The 17,119-nt window shown below is 40.0% G+C and overlaps 1 protein-coding gene across 2 annotated transcripts in view; it reads right to left on the bottom strand.

Moving 5' to 3' along the window:
* ANO3 (anoctamin 3) overlaps window positions 1-17,119 on the bottom strand; it is a 955,742-nt gene that overhangs the window by 42,912 nt on the left and 895,711 nt on the right. For both annotated transcript variants that reach the window (XM_073658056.1, XM_073658057.1), the window contains exons 16-19: window positions 11,789-11,929; window positions 9,937-10,101; window positions 6,865-6,901; window positions 3,028-3,139 (exon numbers count right to left, since the gene is read on the bottom strand). In XM_073658056.1, the coding sequence (XP_073514157.1) occupies window positions 3,028-3,139; window positions 6,865-6,901; window positions 9,937-10,101; window positions 11,789-11,929 (455 nt within the window). The remainder of the gene's footprint in view (window positions 1-3,027; window positions 3,140-6,864; window positions 6,902-9,936; window positions 10,102-11,788; window positions 11,930-17,119) is intronic.

The raw sequence follows: 17,119 nt of genomic DNA, 5'->3' as shown, positions 1-17,119 counted from the left end.
TACTGTCACATACACACATCTATGGGATAGCTAACCAATGAATGCATTCATTCATAATGAGTGTCTGACTATAATTCTCCTAATTGTGAATGCAATTAGCCATCAGCCTACTGGACTACAGAGCTATACTGTAGAGAAGCTCAGGGAATTTGATTGTGTTAGTATTGACCAGTTCAAAAGAGAAATTACGATTATTGAAATGAAAGCGATACACTGGTTGCTTTGTTGAGAAAATAATTTACCAAGAAGCCACATGTGTAAATGATTCTAAAGATCAAGGCACATATCACAAATGCAAATCATGCCATTGCAACGAGGTCTCTTAGGGGAAGGGGCCATAGGTCTCATCCCTTATCTTAGGTCTAGAACCTGTGCAGGATTTTCCATTCCAAGAATGCATATTTTCAAAGGCTTTATCCAGTGTTCAATTAAAAAATGGCTAATTTCTTCCAGAAACATGTGTTTGATAATGTGGCTCAATTTAATTAAAAAGAATGGAGCTGAAATGCAACAACAATCAACTGGTGCACAGTTGTTCCCGAAGAAAGCAGCCATGTTTTTTTTAATCTGGACATTCAATGCAACAAATAATGGAGAATTGGCCTAGAAATCATAGAAAGGACATTGAAGGGGAAACACAAAGCTCTTCTGTCCTGAGTGGCAAAGTACAGAACCGTAATGGGAGTCAAATTGTAATATTTGACATTGGGCCCCTCTCTTCTGCTGGGGTTTGTCTCCATTCGTGGAGGACTTACAAACTGCGTAATGAATAGCCGCCACATCAATTAGAGCGGGGGCTACATGGGCTCGTGGCACTTAAGGTTGAATAATTGTTATGTAGTTGGAATCCTAATTTTTTGCTGTTTTTGACCATTTTGTTCCTTTATAGGTTGCCTTATTATGCTCATGAGGGGTTCTCAGGAGTAAGTGGTAAAGGGTTAATGGTCCCTGTTGTCATGTAACGGAGGCAGGCGATCGCCCTGATTGGCTGGCCTGGCTGTCTGACAGCTGTCACTTTGATTGGTGTAAAAAAAAAAATGTGGGAATGTGTGCTATTTATATCAACTCCCTCAGGAATTCTCCTGCCCACCCAGCCCCTTGGATCTTTCTATGCTACAAGGTGAAGAATCATCGAGACGTTTTTTTTGAGGGGAAAGTTTTTCGTTCTAAAGTTGGTCGTGAGTTTATTGTTAGTCTTACAGTGGACTTTGATAACTTTTTATGTTAATTTATTAAATAATTTATTATATTTATTTGATTATTTAAATAAGTAACCCTATTAAAATCCTCTCGGCCATTTCATGCCAACCAAAGTCTCTCTTAATTTCTTACTGTCTGCTTAATATTAAGGGTATTTATAGGGCCTACGATCCCATGAACTAGTGACACATCTACAGATTAAGTGGTTATCGACCTATAACTGGAGAACGCCGTTCAGCTGATCGCCAAGCTACCCTATTATTAGAATTACATGTTGCATGCATGCCGCTAGGTTCAGATAGGGGTGAGACAGGTTACATGAATTCTTTTGAATTCTGGGGGAATCGTTACTCAGGGCGACCATAGACCATGTGCTGCAGCTTCTCTCAGGCACACAGGGGTATTGACCCTCAGGCACAGACACGTAGGTTGTTTCACTTGCTGACCAGACACACTTCACAAGAGTCCTCATAAACGATAGAACAGCAGCATTTAATAAGAAGCCGCACAGCCAGTGCAAGTTAAGTCTTATGAGCAACGGGCTCCAGTGACAAACAGTATAGTTTCCTTAGCAGCACAGCAGTTCACAGTCTTCCCAGTAGTACAGGACAGCAAAGTTCTAATGCAAAGGCACATTAATGAACACAGAATTCTTTACAGTACAGTGAGATGGAGGACGGGAGGAGGGTTTTCTGAGGGAGATGATCCCTGTGACACCATTTCTTCCAGTCCTTATCTTTCTGCTTGACAATACTCTGCACTGTTAGTTCAGGAACTCTACCTGACCTTTCCTTAGCTTCACTCCTGAAGGGGCGCTTCTGTGAGATACAGAACACACACACCACCTTTCTCTTGGCTCCAGCCAGAGAGTAAACAACTTCCCCACAATCCCCCTGGGGCACTGCTAAAACACTCCCCTTATCCTGTGACTGTGTTAACCCCTCTAGTTGCTGGATGCTTCTGGAGCACAACACTTCCTGTCTCATGTGCTTGTTTTACTTCTAATAGTTGCTGAATGCTTTCAAAGCAACAGCACTACTTCAGCATGTCAAACTCTGCAACAGCACTACTTCTGCATGTCACATACAATTAGTGCAAGTTTTTAAAAGGGGTTGTCCAGGACTTTTATATTGATGTATATAACCTTATAATAGGTCATCCATATTAGATTGCAATGGTATGACACCCAACACCCATACTGATTAGCCGTTTGCCGAATTTGGGTCCAGCAGCTCATTTCCCATTCACTTCAATAGGAACAGAGCTGCAGTATGGGAGAAGGACCACTGCGCAGTGTATAGAGCCATGCAGTTCTGCCTCTGTACACTGTGTATTTGGAGCTGTAAAAAACTGATTGATAGGGATACGTGTTTTAGATACCTACTGATCTAATATGCTTTATCCAAAGGAAAAGTCATCAATATGCAGTATATAAATCCGTGAACAACCCTTTTCATGCTATTTTCTCCACTACTAATCACATACCAAAATAAATGTATATTTGCAACTTAATTTTGTATTTCTACTGGACACTTTTTTTTACAACACATTAGAAAACGTTAATGAACCATGGAGATTATAAGTAAAATATGCCAATTTCTCAGAAAAATAACTCGTAACTGTGACTTATAAAACAATCATATTACAATCATAACCTCATAAGTTTTATATGGAGGGGGGAAATGTTGGAAAATATTGCTCTTTGTCCACAGATTGTCCTGGAATTTAGGGCATATGTTCCCCTCATGAGTACAGTTGCCGAAGTCTTGGTATTAGGCTCTTCCTATCTACGTACTATTAATATTGAATATGTTTTCTCATTCTTACCTGCCAAGAAAGAAAGCAATGTAAAATATAGAGCTATTTAAGTTGACAAACTGGAAGAGGAACATTTTTAAAGCAAAACTGTTTTCCCATTCGGACTCTGTTCTCGGATGCTCTGGAAAGTGAACACAAGAATAAATAAACTGTTAGAAAATTCATCCCATTATGTCCGTCTACCCCAGGCACCTTGCTTCATTCTACCAATTGACCAATTTGGTGGCTGAATAGATCTAAGAAGTTTACATACAGTATGCAAATAGTCATTGTGTCTCATTAGAATTTCTAAGAAAAGTGTAAAGTGGTCCTAAAAGAGCAACTGTCATTTTTAATTTTTATTTTTTTTATAAATCAATAGTACACATGAAAATAAGAAACTTTGTATTATGCGTTATTAGAAAAAATTGCCTATCTTCCTCCTAGTCTGAGCATTCATTCCCAATGCATTCTATATTTAGTGAATATAGACATTCCCGTTACTGAAACAGGAGATGACAGTTGGTGACGGAGAACTGTAAATACTGAGTAGAACTTGCAGAAGAATGTCTGTGTCTGCCTCTAGCTCCTCCCATCTTCTCCATAGAATTTAAAAGTACCAACTGTCATCTACAATTTCAGTAATAGGAAAATCTGTCTTCACTGAATACAGATTTTACACATGACTTGAAAATGAAATCTTCATATGTACTATTGAAATAAAAATTAAAAAGACAGTTATCCCTTAAAGAAGCACTCCCATTAAAATTTTTATTGGTAATCCTGTGTAAATGTGTATATATAGTGCAGTGTAGGTACATTAATATACTCAACGATAGTAATCTTCCCAAGTCTCCAGCGTTACTTAGGTCCTCTTCTGGGTCATGTGATCACTATTCTGACTTGTTGACTCACATTGCGCTCTGTGTGATCTTGAAGTGTATGAAGCAGCAGAATGAGACTGTATAGGCTAACATGGCTAAAAGCAACTCCTGGCTTTTACAGAGCGCAGTGTGATCCAGCGAGTCGGAATAGCCATCTTTCTTGTGCTCCACGTCGTGCTTTACAAGTGGTCCAGTGTGCAACCATGTGTTTATTTCCTATATAAGGCCTCCCAAGACACACACCTGTGCCTTGGAATTAAGACTTTCTAGTATGATCTAGATAATATAATGACACCCGCGCTCACTCACACTCCAGGAGACAATACTAACAGCAGCAAGTGGAAATATACACCCCTGTTAGTGTACATACATGATGCAACAAAGAAGAAAGAAAAATAAATAATAACCACTGCACTAAAATACTAACGGATTATCTGTGTGCCATCCATTTACACATGTGCTCAACCTGAATGTACGATCTGATTGAACACTATTGACATCTTAACCCTGTGAAGGGTGAATCACTAACAAAGGTATTTGTACTGGCATACGTTATGCATTTGTATAGACCAAACACTTTACTTTTCTTTTTATAAAAGGTTTACCAATTCAGCACTAGTACAGCTATTTAAACAGCCTGATTGGCCCTTTTATATATCTCCTGCATAGAAGCCACTGTTGGGCTTTTTGTATTGCTTTATTTTATCCAATTAGACTGCTTGTAGGGGGCAAACTGAAACAACATCCACAATTGAATATCAGCTCATCACTTTTTTTGTATTATTTATCAGTCATCAGTTACTAGTTTTTTCAGTGTCCACGCTTAAACAGTTCTGTCTATTATTGTGTGTATCCATTAGTATTTTAGCACAGTGGTTACTATTTATTTTACTTTATAGTATGACTTTTAGTTTTTGTGCACAGTTTACGTCCAGTATCCAAGATACCTGTAGTTTCCAGTCTCTGAGTTGCATGTCTGCTGCTTTCAGTAGCACTGCTAACTGGCTAGATTCACTGCAATCTGTGAAGTCTTCAGTAGCTCTGCAATTTGCCTAAAATCTTCAGTAACTCTGCAATTTGCCTGAAGTCTTCAGTTACTCTGCAATTTGCATGAAGACTTCAATAACTCTGCAATTTGCCTGAGGTCTTCAGTAACTCTGCAATTGTCCTGAGGTCTTCAGTAACTCTGCAATTGTCCTGAGGTCTTCAGTAACTCTGCAATTGTCCTGAGGTCTTCAGTAACTCTGCAATTGTCCTGAGGACTTCAGTAACTCTGCAATTTGCCAGAGGTTTTCAGTAACTCTGCAATTTGCCTGAGGTCTTCAGTAACTCTGCAATTGTCCTGAGGTCTTCAGTAACTCTGCAATTGTCCTGAGGTCTTCAGTAACTCTGCAATTTGCCTGAGGTCTTCAGTAACTCTGCAATTGTCCTGAGGTCTTCAGTAACTCTGCAATTGTCCTGAGGTCTTCAGTAACTCTGCAATTTGCCTGAGGTCTTCAGTAACTCTGCAGTTGTCCTGAGGTCTTCAGTAACTCTGCAATTGTCCTGAGGTCTTCAGTAACTCTGCAATTTGCCTGAGGTCTTCAGTAACTCTGCAATTTGCCAGAGGTTTTCAGTAACTCTGCAATTTGCCTGAGGTCTTCAGTAACTCTGCAATTGTCCTGAGGTCTTCAGTAACTCTGCAACTGTCCTGAGGTCTTCAGTAACTCTGCAATTTGCCTGAGGTCTTCAGTAACTGTGCAATTGTCCTGAGGTCTTCAGTAACTCTGCAATTGTCCTGAGGTCTTCAGTAACTCTGCAATTGTCCTGAGGTCTTCAGTAACTCTGCAATTGTCCTGAGGTCTTCAGTAACTCTGCAATTTGCCTGAGGTCTTCAGTAACTCTGCAATTGTCCTGAGGTCTTCAGTAACTCTGCAATTGTCCTGAGGTCTTCAGTAACTCTGCAATTTGCCTGAGGTCTTCAGTAACTCTGCAATTGTCCTGAGGTCTTCAGTAACTCTGCAATTGTCCTGAGGTCTTCAGTAACTCTGCAATTTGCCTGAGGTCTTCAGTAACTCTGCAATTGTCCTGAGGTCTTCAGTAACTCTGCAATTTGCCTGAGGTCTTCAGTAACTCTGCAATTGTCCTGAGGTCTTCAGTAACTCTGCAATTTGCCTGAGGTCTTCAGTAACTCTGCAATTGTCCTGAGGTCTTCAGTAACTCTGCAATTTGCCTGAGGTCTTCAGTAACTCTGCAATTGTTCTGAGGTCTTCCGTAACTCTGCAATTTGCCTGAGGTTTTCAGTAACTCTGCAATTTGCCTGAAGTCTTCAGTAACTCTGCAATTTGCCTGAGCTCTTCAGTAACTCTGCAATTGTCCTGAGGTCTTCAGTAACTCTGCAATTGTCCTGAGGTCTTCAGTAACTCTGCAATTGTCCTGAGGTCTTCAGTAACTCTGCAATTTGCCAGAGGTTTTCAGTAACTCTGCAATTTGCCTGAGGTCTTCAGTAACTCTGCAATTGTCCTGAGGTCTTCAGTAACTCTGCAATTGTCCTGAGGTCTTCAGTAACTCTGCAATTTGCCTGAGGTCTTCAGTAACTCTGCAATTGTCCTGAGGTCTTCAGTAACTCTGCAATTGTCCTGAGGTCTTCAGTAACTCTGCAATTTGCCTGAGGTCTTCAGTAACTCTGCAATTGTTCTGAGGTCTTCCGGAACTCTGCAATTTGCCTGAGGTTTTCAGTAACTCTGCAATTTGCCTGAAGTCTTCAGTAACTCTGCAATTTGCCTGCAGTTTCCAGTACTTCTATCAATGGTCTCCTGTCTGCTTCCCATGTCCTCCGTGCCTCACTCGCTCGCTTCACCGACGCCCATGACCCGTATGCTCACCCAGACCTTTGGCTTAGAGTATTCACCTCAAACAGTGATCCTGAATTATGTAACACTTTTTGATAGTTAGATTCAACATATCACCTGCCCTGATTTCCATCTACTAGCAGTGTACTTACCTAGGTTTGTAAGAAGATAGGCAACTTTCTCGTAAACCTGAAATGAAAAAAAAAGAAAAAAAAATCTTATGCAAAATATTTTTCAAACTAAACATTTCTTCTTCTTGTTTTTTGAATAAATGATCTATATTTAAAGCACTGGAATTTCATAGAAGTCAGCTACAAATAAGGTGTGTGCAGCACAGATAACACGTTGTCCCTAGGCCAGAATCTGTTACTAAGGTTTCAATGTTTTAATTGATTTAGGCGATACATTTCTGACCTTTATAACTTTTTTCTTTTTCTATTAATAGAGTGTATTTATTTTGAAAAGTATTATTTTGTATAAGTATAACATTTCCCTTGGCTGAGTACTGTTGACACAAGTGATAAATGTGTATTTCTTTGCGCACCCACCTTCACTCTGACTATACTGCTTCCCTGCTGGATATTATCTCTGACCTGGTGGTTACACACTAAGTCAGGAGAGGTCAATATAATGGGTAAAAAAATAATTCCTAATAACTTTCAAAGGTGAACAGAATGCAAAACTTGACACTTCTTACATCTAAGGGTCTGTGCACATGTTGCATTTCTAATGTGTGTTTTTTTCTGCCAAGTTTTTTTTTACAAAACCTGAAGGATTGCCTAGTCCCAGAAAATTGAGTGTGATCCCTGAAGTGTTGCTTAATTTTTACTTACAAATTTGCAGCAGATTTAAAGCTGCAGCATGTCAATTCTTTCATTGTTTTTTTGCTGTAGATTTCACCCATTCTAATGAGTGGGGAACAATCTGTAACAAAAAACGTGACAAAAATGCAGCAAAAACGTGCATATTTTACATTGCGTTTTTCCTGCCAAAAGATGCAGAAATTTCTGCAGCAGATATTTAACCTGTGCACATACCCTTTGAATGACCCAGGTTTCAGCTTTATGGTCACACGTGGCAGAACAACGATACAGATTCAGCACTCGTATATCACTCCTTGACATTAATTCCGCAGCAATCTGGCTACAGGAGCTTGTTTCTATGATGCTCCTATGAGGTAGGACTTTAGACTTCCTTTTCTAAACTCGCTCACCAAGTCGGTACCTATCAGTCCCATTCAATGGCATAGTATGGGGTGAACTTGTTAGCCCCTGCGGAAAGTAAAGTTTTTGCCCCTGCGGAAAGTCAAGTTTTTGTCCCTTTGAACTAATAGCACTCTTTGGGTACTTTCCATCATTTTGTTATTGAATATTTTACCTCCTAAACCACATGTGTTGTAATTTGAGGATGATACTGATGTATAGTAATTGTAATTTGACCTCCTATTTTTTCTGTTTTGTTTTGTGTCTGAAATGTTATACATTTTATTTTGCCCTTTTACTACAATTTTTGTAATGTATCCCTAACACTATCTCTAATCTTATTCCTAAGCCTAGCCCTATACCAATCTCTTTCCGTAACCCTATCCCTAACCCTATCTCTAACCTGATGAAGGAGTAAACCTGACTTTGAAATGTGTTGTATGAATAAATATCTCGAACATACACTTCACTCTGTGGCAGCATCCAGGAATCACCGCTCTTTTTCCTGTTTTGGATTGAATACGTTTCTTCCCATCGGTGTGTGTTACAGTGATCGGTGCAGCAGTCCTTCATTCTTACAAGTATAGAGTTGTGCTGGGTCACAACCCAGGCAGGTGAGCATGTACAATCCCTTGCTTACTGTGCTTACTGTGTCTTATATTGAGGGTAACATACTTGGAGCGCCTTTTCTCTTTTTCTAACACTATCTCTATCCCTAAGCCTAACCCTAAAGAAATCCTTTGACCTAACCCCAAGTCAAACCCTTGCCCTCAACCTATATAGGGTAAAAAGTGTAAAACTGTAAAAGCAGCTCTTAGTAATGGATGCAGACAGTAATGGATTCAGTACAGTCTTCATTTCTATCATGTCAGTCGCTGCTTATGCAGAGTGCAGCAGTACAGACGAACAAGTGTACCAATATTATCAGGTATAAGAGATCTGTTCAATAATTTATAATACAGATTGTGAAATCTGGAGACGGAGACAGATCTCCTTTAGGCTGCCATATTGATATCATAGCAGTTTACCCTTTCATTAACAAAAATGTGTGTCTGCTAAATGTACATGACCCAGGAAGGGGTCTAGTAACCCTTTAGAAAAGGCAGTTCAAGCTAAGGGCGTATACACATGGCATCACTGTGAGCGTCAGGACTCACACCAAGCAGCTCTTGAGCACCAGGTGGCAGCTCTTCCCTCGGAGCTATTCAGCTCTCTGGACAGTTCCATGCTAACTCAGATACGAGTACCTGTGTTGTTCCTGATTGGCTTCATCCTGTGATTTCCCTGGCCTGGCACCTCCTTCCTTGCAAGATTATTGAGCTCTCAGCCTTTAGTCAAGCTCTCCCTTCTCGTGCTGCTTCATACAAATTATACTGCTGTTCCTGTGCACTGACCTCTGGCTATTCCTGACTACGCATCCAGCTTCTCCTTCAAACTATACTGCTGTTCCTGTGTACCAACCTCTGGCTATTCCTGACTACACTACTTGCTGATGCTGCCCTTACTGGTTACAATACCACTACTCCAACCCAGGCCAGCTCCTAACAGTGAGCACTAATTGCAGCATTATTATGGCCATTACAGTTACTGTACTTTCCAATTACCTTTTTTCATCCAGTATTGGTATCACTAGTGCAACTCATCAAATTGTGCAATGTAAAGTAATGAAATTAGAAGCAACAATACAATTAGCGGATGGGATAAGCAAATGTGGGTTTATGTCATTCAATTTAGTTCTAGTATTTAGTGCATATAAAGAACTGCTGATGCCGAAAGCAGAAACATTTGCTTGTATGGGGAGTATACTCAACTGATTGATTCAATCTCAGCCGCTCAGTAATCAGCCAGTTCTCATCTCTGATATGAGGAACACTGGGCACATATGACCTTGTCTATCATAATGTGAACTGGATATCTGATGTTATAGAAATCACAATATTTCCTATACTCATGGAAGTTTCTGACCAAATGGGGGAGCGAGGATGTGTTACTATTGTAGAGACAGCCACTAATGAACCTTACCACATTAAGGGACATGATGATCATGAAGTTTATGCAGACCCCAGTGCCAGATGTTGCAAACTGCCAATACTTCTTAATGAAGTGCCAGTTTAATGATGCAAACTGTTCCATGGCGATCAGCCGATAGACGACCACAGCAAAGACTGCCGTCAGCACTAGAGAGATCTGAACAGAGACATATGCAATTTAGAACATGAACACAATTAGAATTAATGCAAATTCTGTTTTAACTAATTTGGGAATGGTGTGTTACTTTTGAGGTAATTTAAACAGAATATTGCACGGTTTCCTTTTCTATTGAGGACACCTCATTGTTTCTCTAATCTGTGGTTCTAGAGCTGTTAAAAAATTACAACTCTCAACATGTCCTGACAAGCAGAGACTGCCATCACAGAGCATGTTGGCATTTTGTTAGTGTTTTCCATCATTTTCTTATTTCTCTCTGAGGTCTCCAACTCTGAAGCTCCCATTAATGTGTAAAGTTAAAGGGGGTGTCCACTACTATTTAAAATATGCCAAAGTGTTTTTATGATGAAAAGCAGCTTCTTTGTAATTACCTCCCTCTGCCTTTTCTGTCTGTGAGCGGCGCTATCGGTGGCTGCTCACAAGTATCAAGTGGCCCCGGCTGCAGCCAGCTCTGACATCCGCTGATGTCACGACAAGTCCAGGCTGCAGCCGGGGGTCTATCTCTTCCGCATTCCACGGTGGCTGCTGGGTTGTGGGTGGGGTTACCCCCGCGCGTCATACCCAGCATCCACCGTGCCCTCTCCCTGTCCCCATTCATTGGGAAAGCACGCAGTGGATGCTGGGTGTGATGCGCAGGGTAACCCCGCCCACAACCCAGCAGCCACTGAGGGGACCCCAGTGCTGAGTCATGCCTCAATAGACGGGACATCAACGGGGGGTCACGTGCTGCCTGTGAGCAGCCAGTGATAGCGCCGCTCACAGGCAGAAAAGGCAGAGGGAGGTAATTATAAAGAATGTTGCTTTTCATCATAAAAACACTTTGGCATATTTTAAATAGTAGTGTACAACCCCTTTAAGGGAGCATGGTGCTTGCTAGTGAAGTCGTACTTTTAGATATTTAGAAAGACCATTCTGGTTACTTGCACCCACCACTAGACAGTTCGCTGCATACTCCGCTATTATTCAATTTATTTGATAAACCATATGTAGCAAGCTCCAAAGCCCTCTCCCATGGTGGCTGCAGGCAGCCACAATGTTACATTTCACCAGATTAAATTTTCATGTTTTTTCATACATAATTGGACGGATTTTCTCAGAAGAGAGACTATACATTCATGTGCTTGAGCCTTGAGACTGACATATTATCCCCAGTTACAGGGCAAATAAAGCCTCTTCCTACTTAAACTGCCGAGGTGATATGGGTCTGTTAGGATGCAGGAGCTCCTATGTCCTCACTGCATATGCATACAGTGATCAAGAAGGCACAGATGGTTATAAACCATCTCTGTCTTCTCTTCTGTGAGTTTGGCTATGTCTGATAGTTGGCTCCCCGCGCCTGGAGCTCCTACATCTTGTGCAGCTGCTTACTCTGCAAAGACATTCTAAAATCACATTGAGCTGTAGAGTAGCTACAAAGGTTCTTGTCTTTTTTCGGTCCCAACAAGGACAGATTTTTTCCATATTCACATTAGATATATTACCAAGATATTTCTACCTGTTTATTTTTAGAAAAATCAAGAATAGATCACACAAAGGAATGGGAAGACAGTCTTGTCTTTTATCCCACTTCTCTCTGGGATAACTTCCCCACGTTGTAAACTATAAGTAAACCATGCCTTGCACTACGCTTCAAAATCAGATTGGTTAATATAAAAAAAGACAGTACCATGAAGAATATTCCTGATACAGACACCATAAGTCGGCTGAGCTTGTCACTGAAGGGCTGGAAAGGTTCGGGCTTGCCAGTGATAGGATTCACCCTCTCCAATTTGGAATACTTTGCTTCAAACTGTGGACGCAATTCTTCCTGGAAAGACATAGACCAGTCACAATCATTTACCTACACATGAGTAAATTGACAATACTATGAATCTCATTTATATCGTTGTGCTTCTCACCTAAGGCGAAAAGAAGAAAAATACTCAAGTTAATATGAATTTTTCATGACTTCTCTTGTACTTATTCTGAGTTTGCTAGTATTATACTGCAGAGAGGCACTCACAATCCTGCTGGTTCCTACAGAAACTATTTTCGGGACACAACTCTAGTGGCTTGGCTGAGCTTCTAAGAGGTATTCCCATCTGACAGGATATGCCATAAATGTGTGAAATATGCTAGACCTATCCTGTAGATCCTCACCTACTGGACAAATGAAGTCTGTGACTCTGGTTTATCATTTAAAGGGGTTATCCAAGGCCATTTAAGTTTTTTTTTTACAATGGGCCTCAACTGACATGCAGGTCATTGCTAACTACCAGCCTGTTGTGCCTGGAGCCAATCTCTGACGGCAGAGAGCCACAGACTGCTCCTGCCAGCGATTCAGAGGCTTCCGCTAAAGTCACGTCGACAGAGCAACGACTTCTCATCTGTTCTGTTGATGGGGCGTGACTGCAGACGTCATGCTGATTGAAAGCCGGCTCCTCGTTGCCTAACTGCAAGGAGCCAGCTTTCAATCAGTATGACGTCAGTAGTCACATCCCATCAACAGAGCAGCCCAGAAGAAGAAGAACTGCTCTGTTAACGTAAAGCATCTGAATCACTGTCAGGAGCCGTCGGTGACGGCTCTGAACAGGCATTGACAGGTAGTTGCCTGTTAGTATTTAGGCACATAGTAAAAAAAAATAGTCCGGGACAACCCCTTTAAGATCTGTGGCTTTTTTCTGTTTAATTCAATAGATTTCCTTGGAAGGAATTTCCCATTTAAGGCATATCCTGTAGAAATGGTATAACAGTGTTTGATAAAATGAATGGTGCAATTCCCAAGGATCAGGGGGCACCTACAGTACAGACCAAAAGTTTGGACACACCGTCTCATTTAAAGATTTTTCTGTATTTTCATGACTATAAAAATTGTACATTCACACTGAAGGCATCAAAACTATGAATTGACACATGTGGAATTATATAGTTAACAAAAAAAGTGTGAAACAACTGAAAATATGTCTTATATTCTAGGTTCTTCAAGGTAGCCACCTTTTGCTTTGATGACTGCTTTGCGCACACTTGGCATTCTCTTGATGAGCTTCAAGAGATAGTCACCGGAAATGGTCTTCCAACAATCTTGAAGGAGTTCCCAGAGATGCTTAGCACTTGTTGGCCCTTTTGCTTTCACTCTGCGGTCCAGCTCACCCCGTACCATCTCGATTGGGTTCAGGTCTGGTGACTGTGGAGCCCAGGTCATCTGGCGTAGCACCCCATCACTCTCCCTCCTTCTTGGTCAAATAGCCCTTACACAGCCTGGAAGTGTGTTTGGAGTCATTGTCTTGTTGAAAAATAAATGATAGTCCAACTAAACGCAAACCGGATGGAATAGCATGCCGCTGCAAGATGCTGTGGTAGAACAATACAAGAAAAACCAAAAAAGAAATATAAATCCGGCGGTAATAAGTAAAATATATTATGCCTAGAGTGTATAAAGTTAAAGACCAGCCGAAATAGGAGGACCAGTATAGGCGAAAGGGGACAATCGGAAAAATCAATGGATGAAAAAAGAGAGAAAAAGAGAACCGACCATAGAGTCCCAGATGTCAAATATGGTGAATAATAGTATATTTATTGATAACAGGTGACAACAACGAATAACAGATTACCTACATCAATTAAAATAACTTAAAAACATCTAAAAACAGGGGCGCGTATCCGGATGGTGTACAATTCATGTGAGAAATGGATGTAAGAAAAAAACGAATAATGAATAATATACTAGTGTATAAAAATATAATATATGAAAATAAGTAAAAAATATAATGAATAGATTAATAGCCAACTATAAAGAAGATGCACAAAATGGACAATAATTGTAAATAATCAATATGCAGACATAAAATTGAAAACATAAGTGAAAGTGCCAGTGCATTTAAATATTATCAATCCTAACCCCAAAATTGTATAAAGTATAATATGAGGACACATGCTAAATCCAGATATCTGTATATAAATATAATAATATGTGCCTGCCTACCAATGTTTACAGGGAGAAAAAAAGGGGGCAATAAGATCAATTCATAGTCAATTGTAAAGAAGGATCATCAGAGCTGATCCAATGTACATCTAGACTGTATGTATATCATATCATAGTTGGCATATATCACATGAATGAAAGTAACTTACAAGTAGCGATAGAATAATACCACAAGCCGGACCGCGTCCACCCCGATGCGCGTTTCGGCAAGCGCCTTCGTCAGGGGTGGAGATAACAGGCAAAAAGGAAGAATAAGAAGAAACAGAAAGCCAATCATATCGGGGGCATGTGGTAATGAACCAATCAACAAGGAGGGGGCGTGGTATGACGCGATGCAAGCCACAGCGTCCGCACATCTCCACGGCAACCGCGTCATGTGACCCGCGGTCACGGGACCACGTGGGAACCGTGACCCGGAACCGCAGGGCATCTAGGGACGCGGTCAGCGTGGAGACCGTTCAAGACACAGAGGCATGCCCGCGTGCCGCCAACTCCAAGGTGATGAAGGGAGGCGTGGAGTCACGCATGTGACGCCATGGCAACCGTGGGCAGTCACGACCGCCGCGTCACGAGATCAGCAAATGTATAGATCACATGTGGACGTGGCGGCTGCGGGTATCCAAGGCAACATGGCAACAATGCGTTCACCTCCCATATAAGGGGGAGATTACGTGATAAAATGAACGGAAGATATATGCCAACTATGTAAAGTGACAAGTATAAAGAGATATATATATAGATAATACCGAAGTGTACATGAGAGGAGAAGGAATGAATTCAGTGAATAAGTTATATCAGTCAAAACTAGAAAGTGAATATGTGCATATATGTATATGAAAATATAATATAAAATGAATATACAAACTGATATAAACACATGCACATATAAAAATACAATGTGAACAGAAAAAAAAAAAAATAAATAAATGAGAATAAAAATAATTAGATGAATATAACAAGAGTATATAGATGTATACAGAGAAAGTGAATAAACAATGGTGATAATAAATATAGTGTGTAGAGGAATATGATATGTGAGGAAAAGTGAATAACAAAGTGTGCAAACAAAGATAAAAAATGATAATATAATAATGTGAAGAATGTTAATAAAAAATGTGCGAGTGAATAAGTAATAAAAAAGTGTAAAAAAAAAAAAAATTATATATATATTATTAATTATTGTGAGAATATGTGTATGTAAATGTGTATGAAATAATGTGTATGTGAAAAGTAGATGAAAGTGCAAGAATTAAGTAAAAGTGACGTGTGCAAGTGAACAAAAGAAAAATAAAATATGGACATCAAATTAAAAATGAAAATTGTGTATAAACAAAAACAAAAAATGATAATGTAAAATGTGAGGAATGATAATAAAAGTGTGAGTGAATAAGTGATAAGAAAGTGTGTGAAAATGTGAGAATAAGTGTGTGTGAATGTGTATGAATAAATGTGAATAAAAGTGCAAGAAATAAGTAAAAGTGACATGTGCAAGTGAACATAAGAAAAATAGGGTATAGACATCAAATTAGAAATAAAATTACACAACCACTACATGAAAATAATAATTCACAAGGTCATAAATACACATGTACCAACACATAAATTCATCATATAAATACATCTCCCATCCATATACAATATGGAAGCACGATATACATGATAATATCCACCACATCCATTAGATACTAAGTGACCAAAGTGGTACATAAAAGTCCAGGGATATCGTATAGTGATTCATCACGGTGCATCAAGATGTCCTCCGAACATAGGAAGTGTTGACACACTCAGCAAAGATGTCCCCCAGGCGAATCAAATCGCAAAAAACAGGAACTAAAGAAAGGATAAATATATAATCATTAGTTATAGTCCAAGAAAATAATATAGAACTATGGATTTACACCACGACCCCAGATGGCATAAAGGCACAATTAAAACCTCACGCCATATATCATTGGCTATATATAAAACAGAGAAGATATTAAAATAGACATAAAAAAACGAATATAAAAAATTATATATACAAACAAGCCTGATATCAAGTAAGTGGTCAGAGAAATGGGACGAAACTATTATATTCGTTAAGGCCAAAAGGATGGACCGTATTTAAGGTCCAAATCCATTTCGTTTCCCGCTGAGCCAAATTTCGACTGGTATTACCACCTCGAATAGTCGGGGAAATGGAATCAATGCCACGAACCAAGAATTTAGTACTGTCACAGTTATGGTGGATTTTGAAGTGTCTTGGAATCGTTTTTAAAGTTGATACATCCTTCTCATCTTTAGCAGCTATAATCCCCAAAATGTGTTCACGTACACGTACTTTCAATTGTCGAGATGTCATTCCGACATATATCTTAGGGCAGGGACATGTGGCGTAGTATATTACGGCCCTAGTGGTACAAGAGATTTTTTTATTAATTTTATATGATTTAAGTCCCTTTGAATCAAAAAAAGTATCAGATCGTTCAATGTTAGGACATGCCACACATTGTCCACATGGCGAACAACCCACCATCAAGGGGAAATTGTCCAAAAATGTCTTCGGAGGCACAGGTTGGTAATGGCTAGAAACTAAACAATCATGTAAATTTTTAGATCTCCGAAAAGTAATTTGAGGTTTACTCGAGAGGTACTTGGACAGTGTAGGATCTGCCAAGAGAATAGGCCATGATCGGTCCAAACATTGTCTCATGGCATCAGCATGTGCACTAAATGTCGTGATGAAACGAACACGATTCTTATCAGTAGGAAGTCTGGACGAATAGAGAAGTTGATGGCGTGGTGTATGTTTGGCTCTGTGATATGCTCGCTTAACCATCCTGTGTCTATAGCCACGTTCATGGAAGCGAGCCCTCAGATCCAAAGCCCGTTTCTCAAAATCCGCGTCCAGAGAACAGATCCTACAGAGTCTCAAAAATTGGCCAACGGGAATAGAGTTAATCATAAACGAAGGGTGGGCTGAAGATGCATATAAGAGAGAATTAACAGAGGTTGGTTTGCGATATATGTCAGTTTGTAGTACACTGGTGATATCAC

Source organism: Phyllobates terribilis, unplaced genomic scaffold (genome assembly GCF_046119375.1).
Source record: "Phyllobates terribilis strain yellow unplaced genomic scaffold, ASM4611937v1 Scaffold_13__5_contigs__length_258822181, whole genome shotgun sequence".
Classification (NCBI taxonomy): Eukaryota; Metazoa; Chordata; class Amphibia; order Anura; family Dendrobatidae; genus Phyllobates; species Phyllobates terribilis.
Note: the sequence above shows the minus strand (reverse complement) of the source record. Positions and strands in the feature narration are given on the sequence as shown.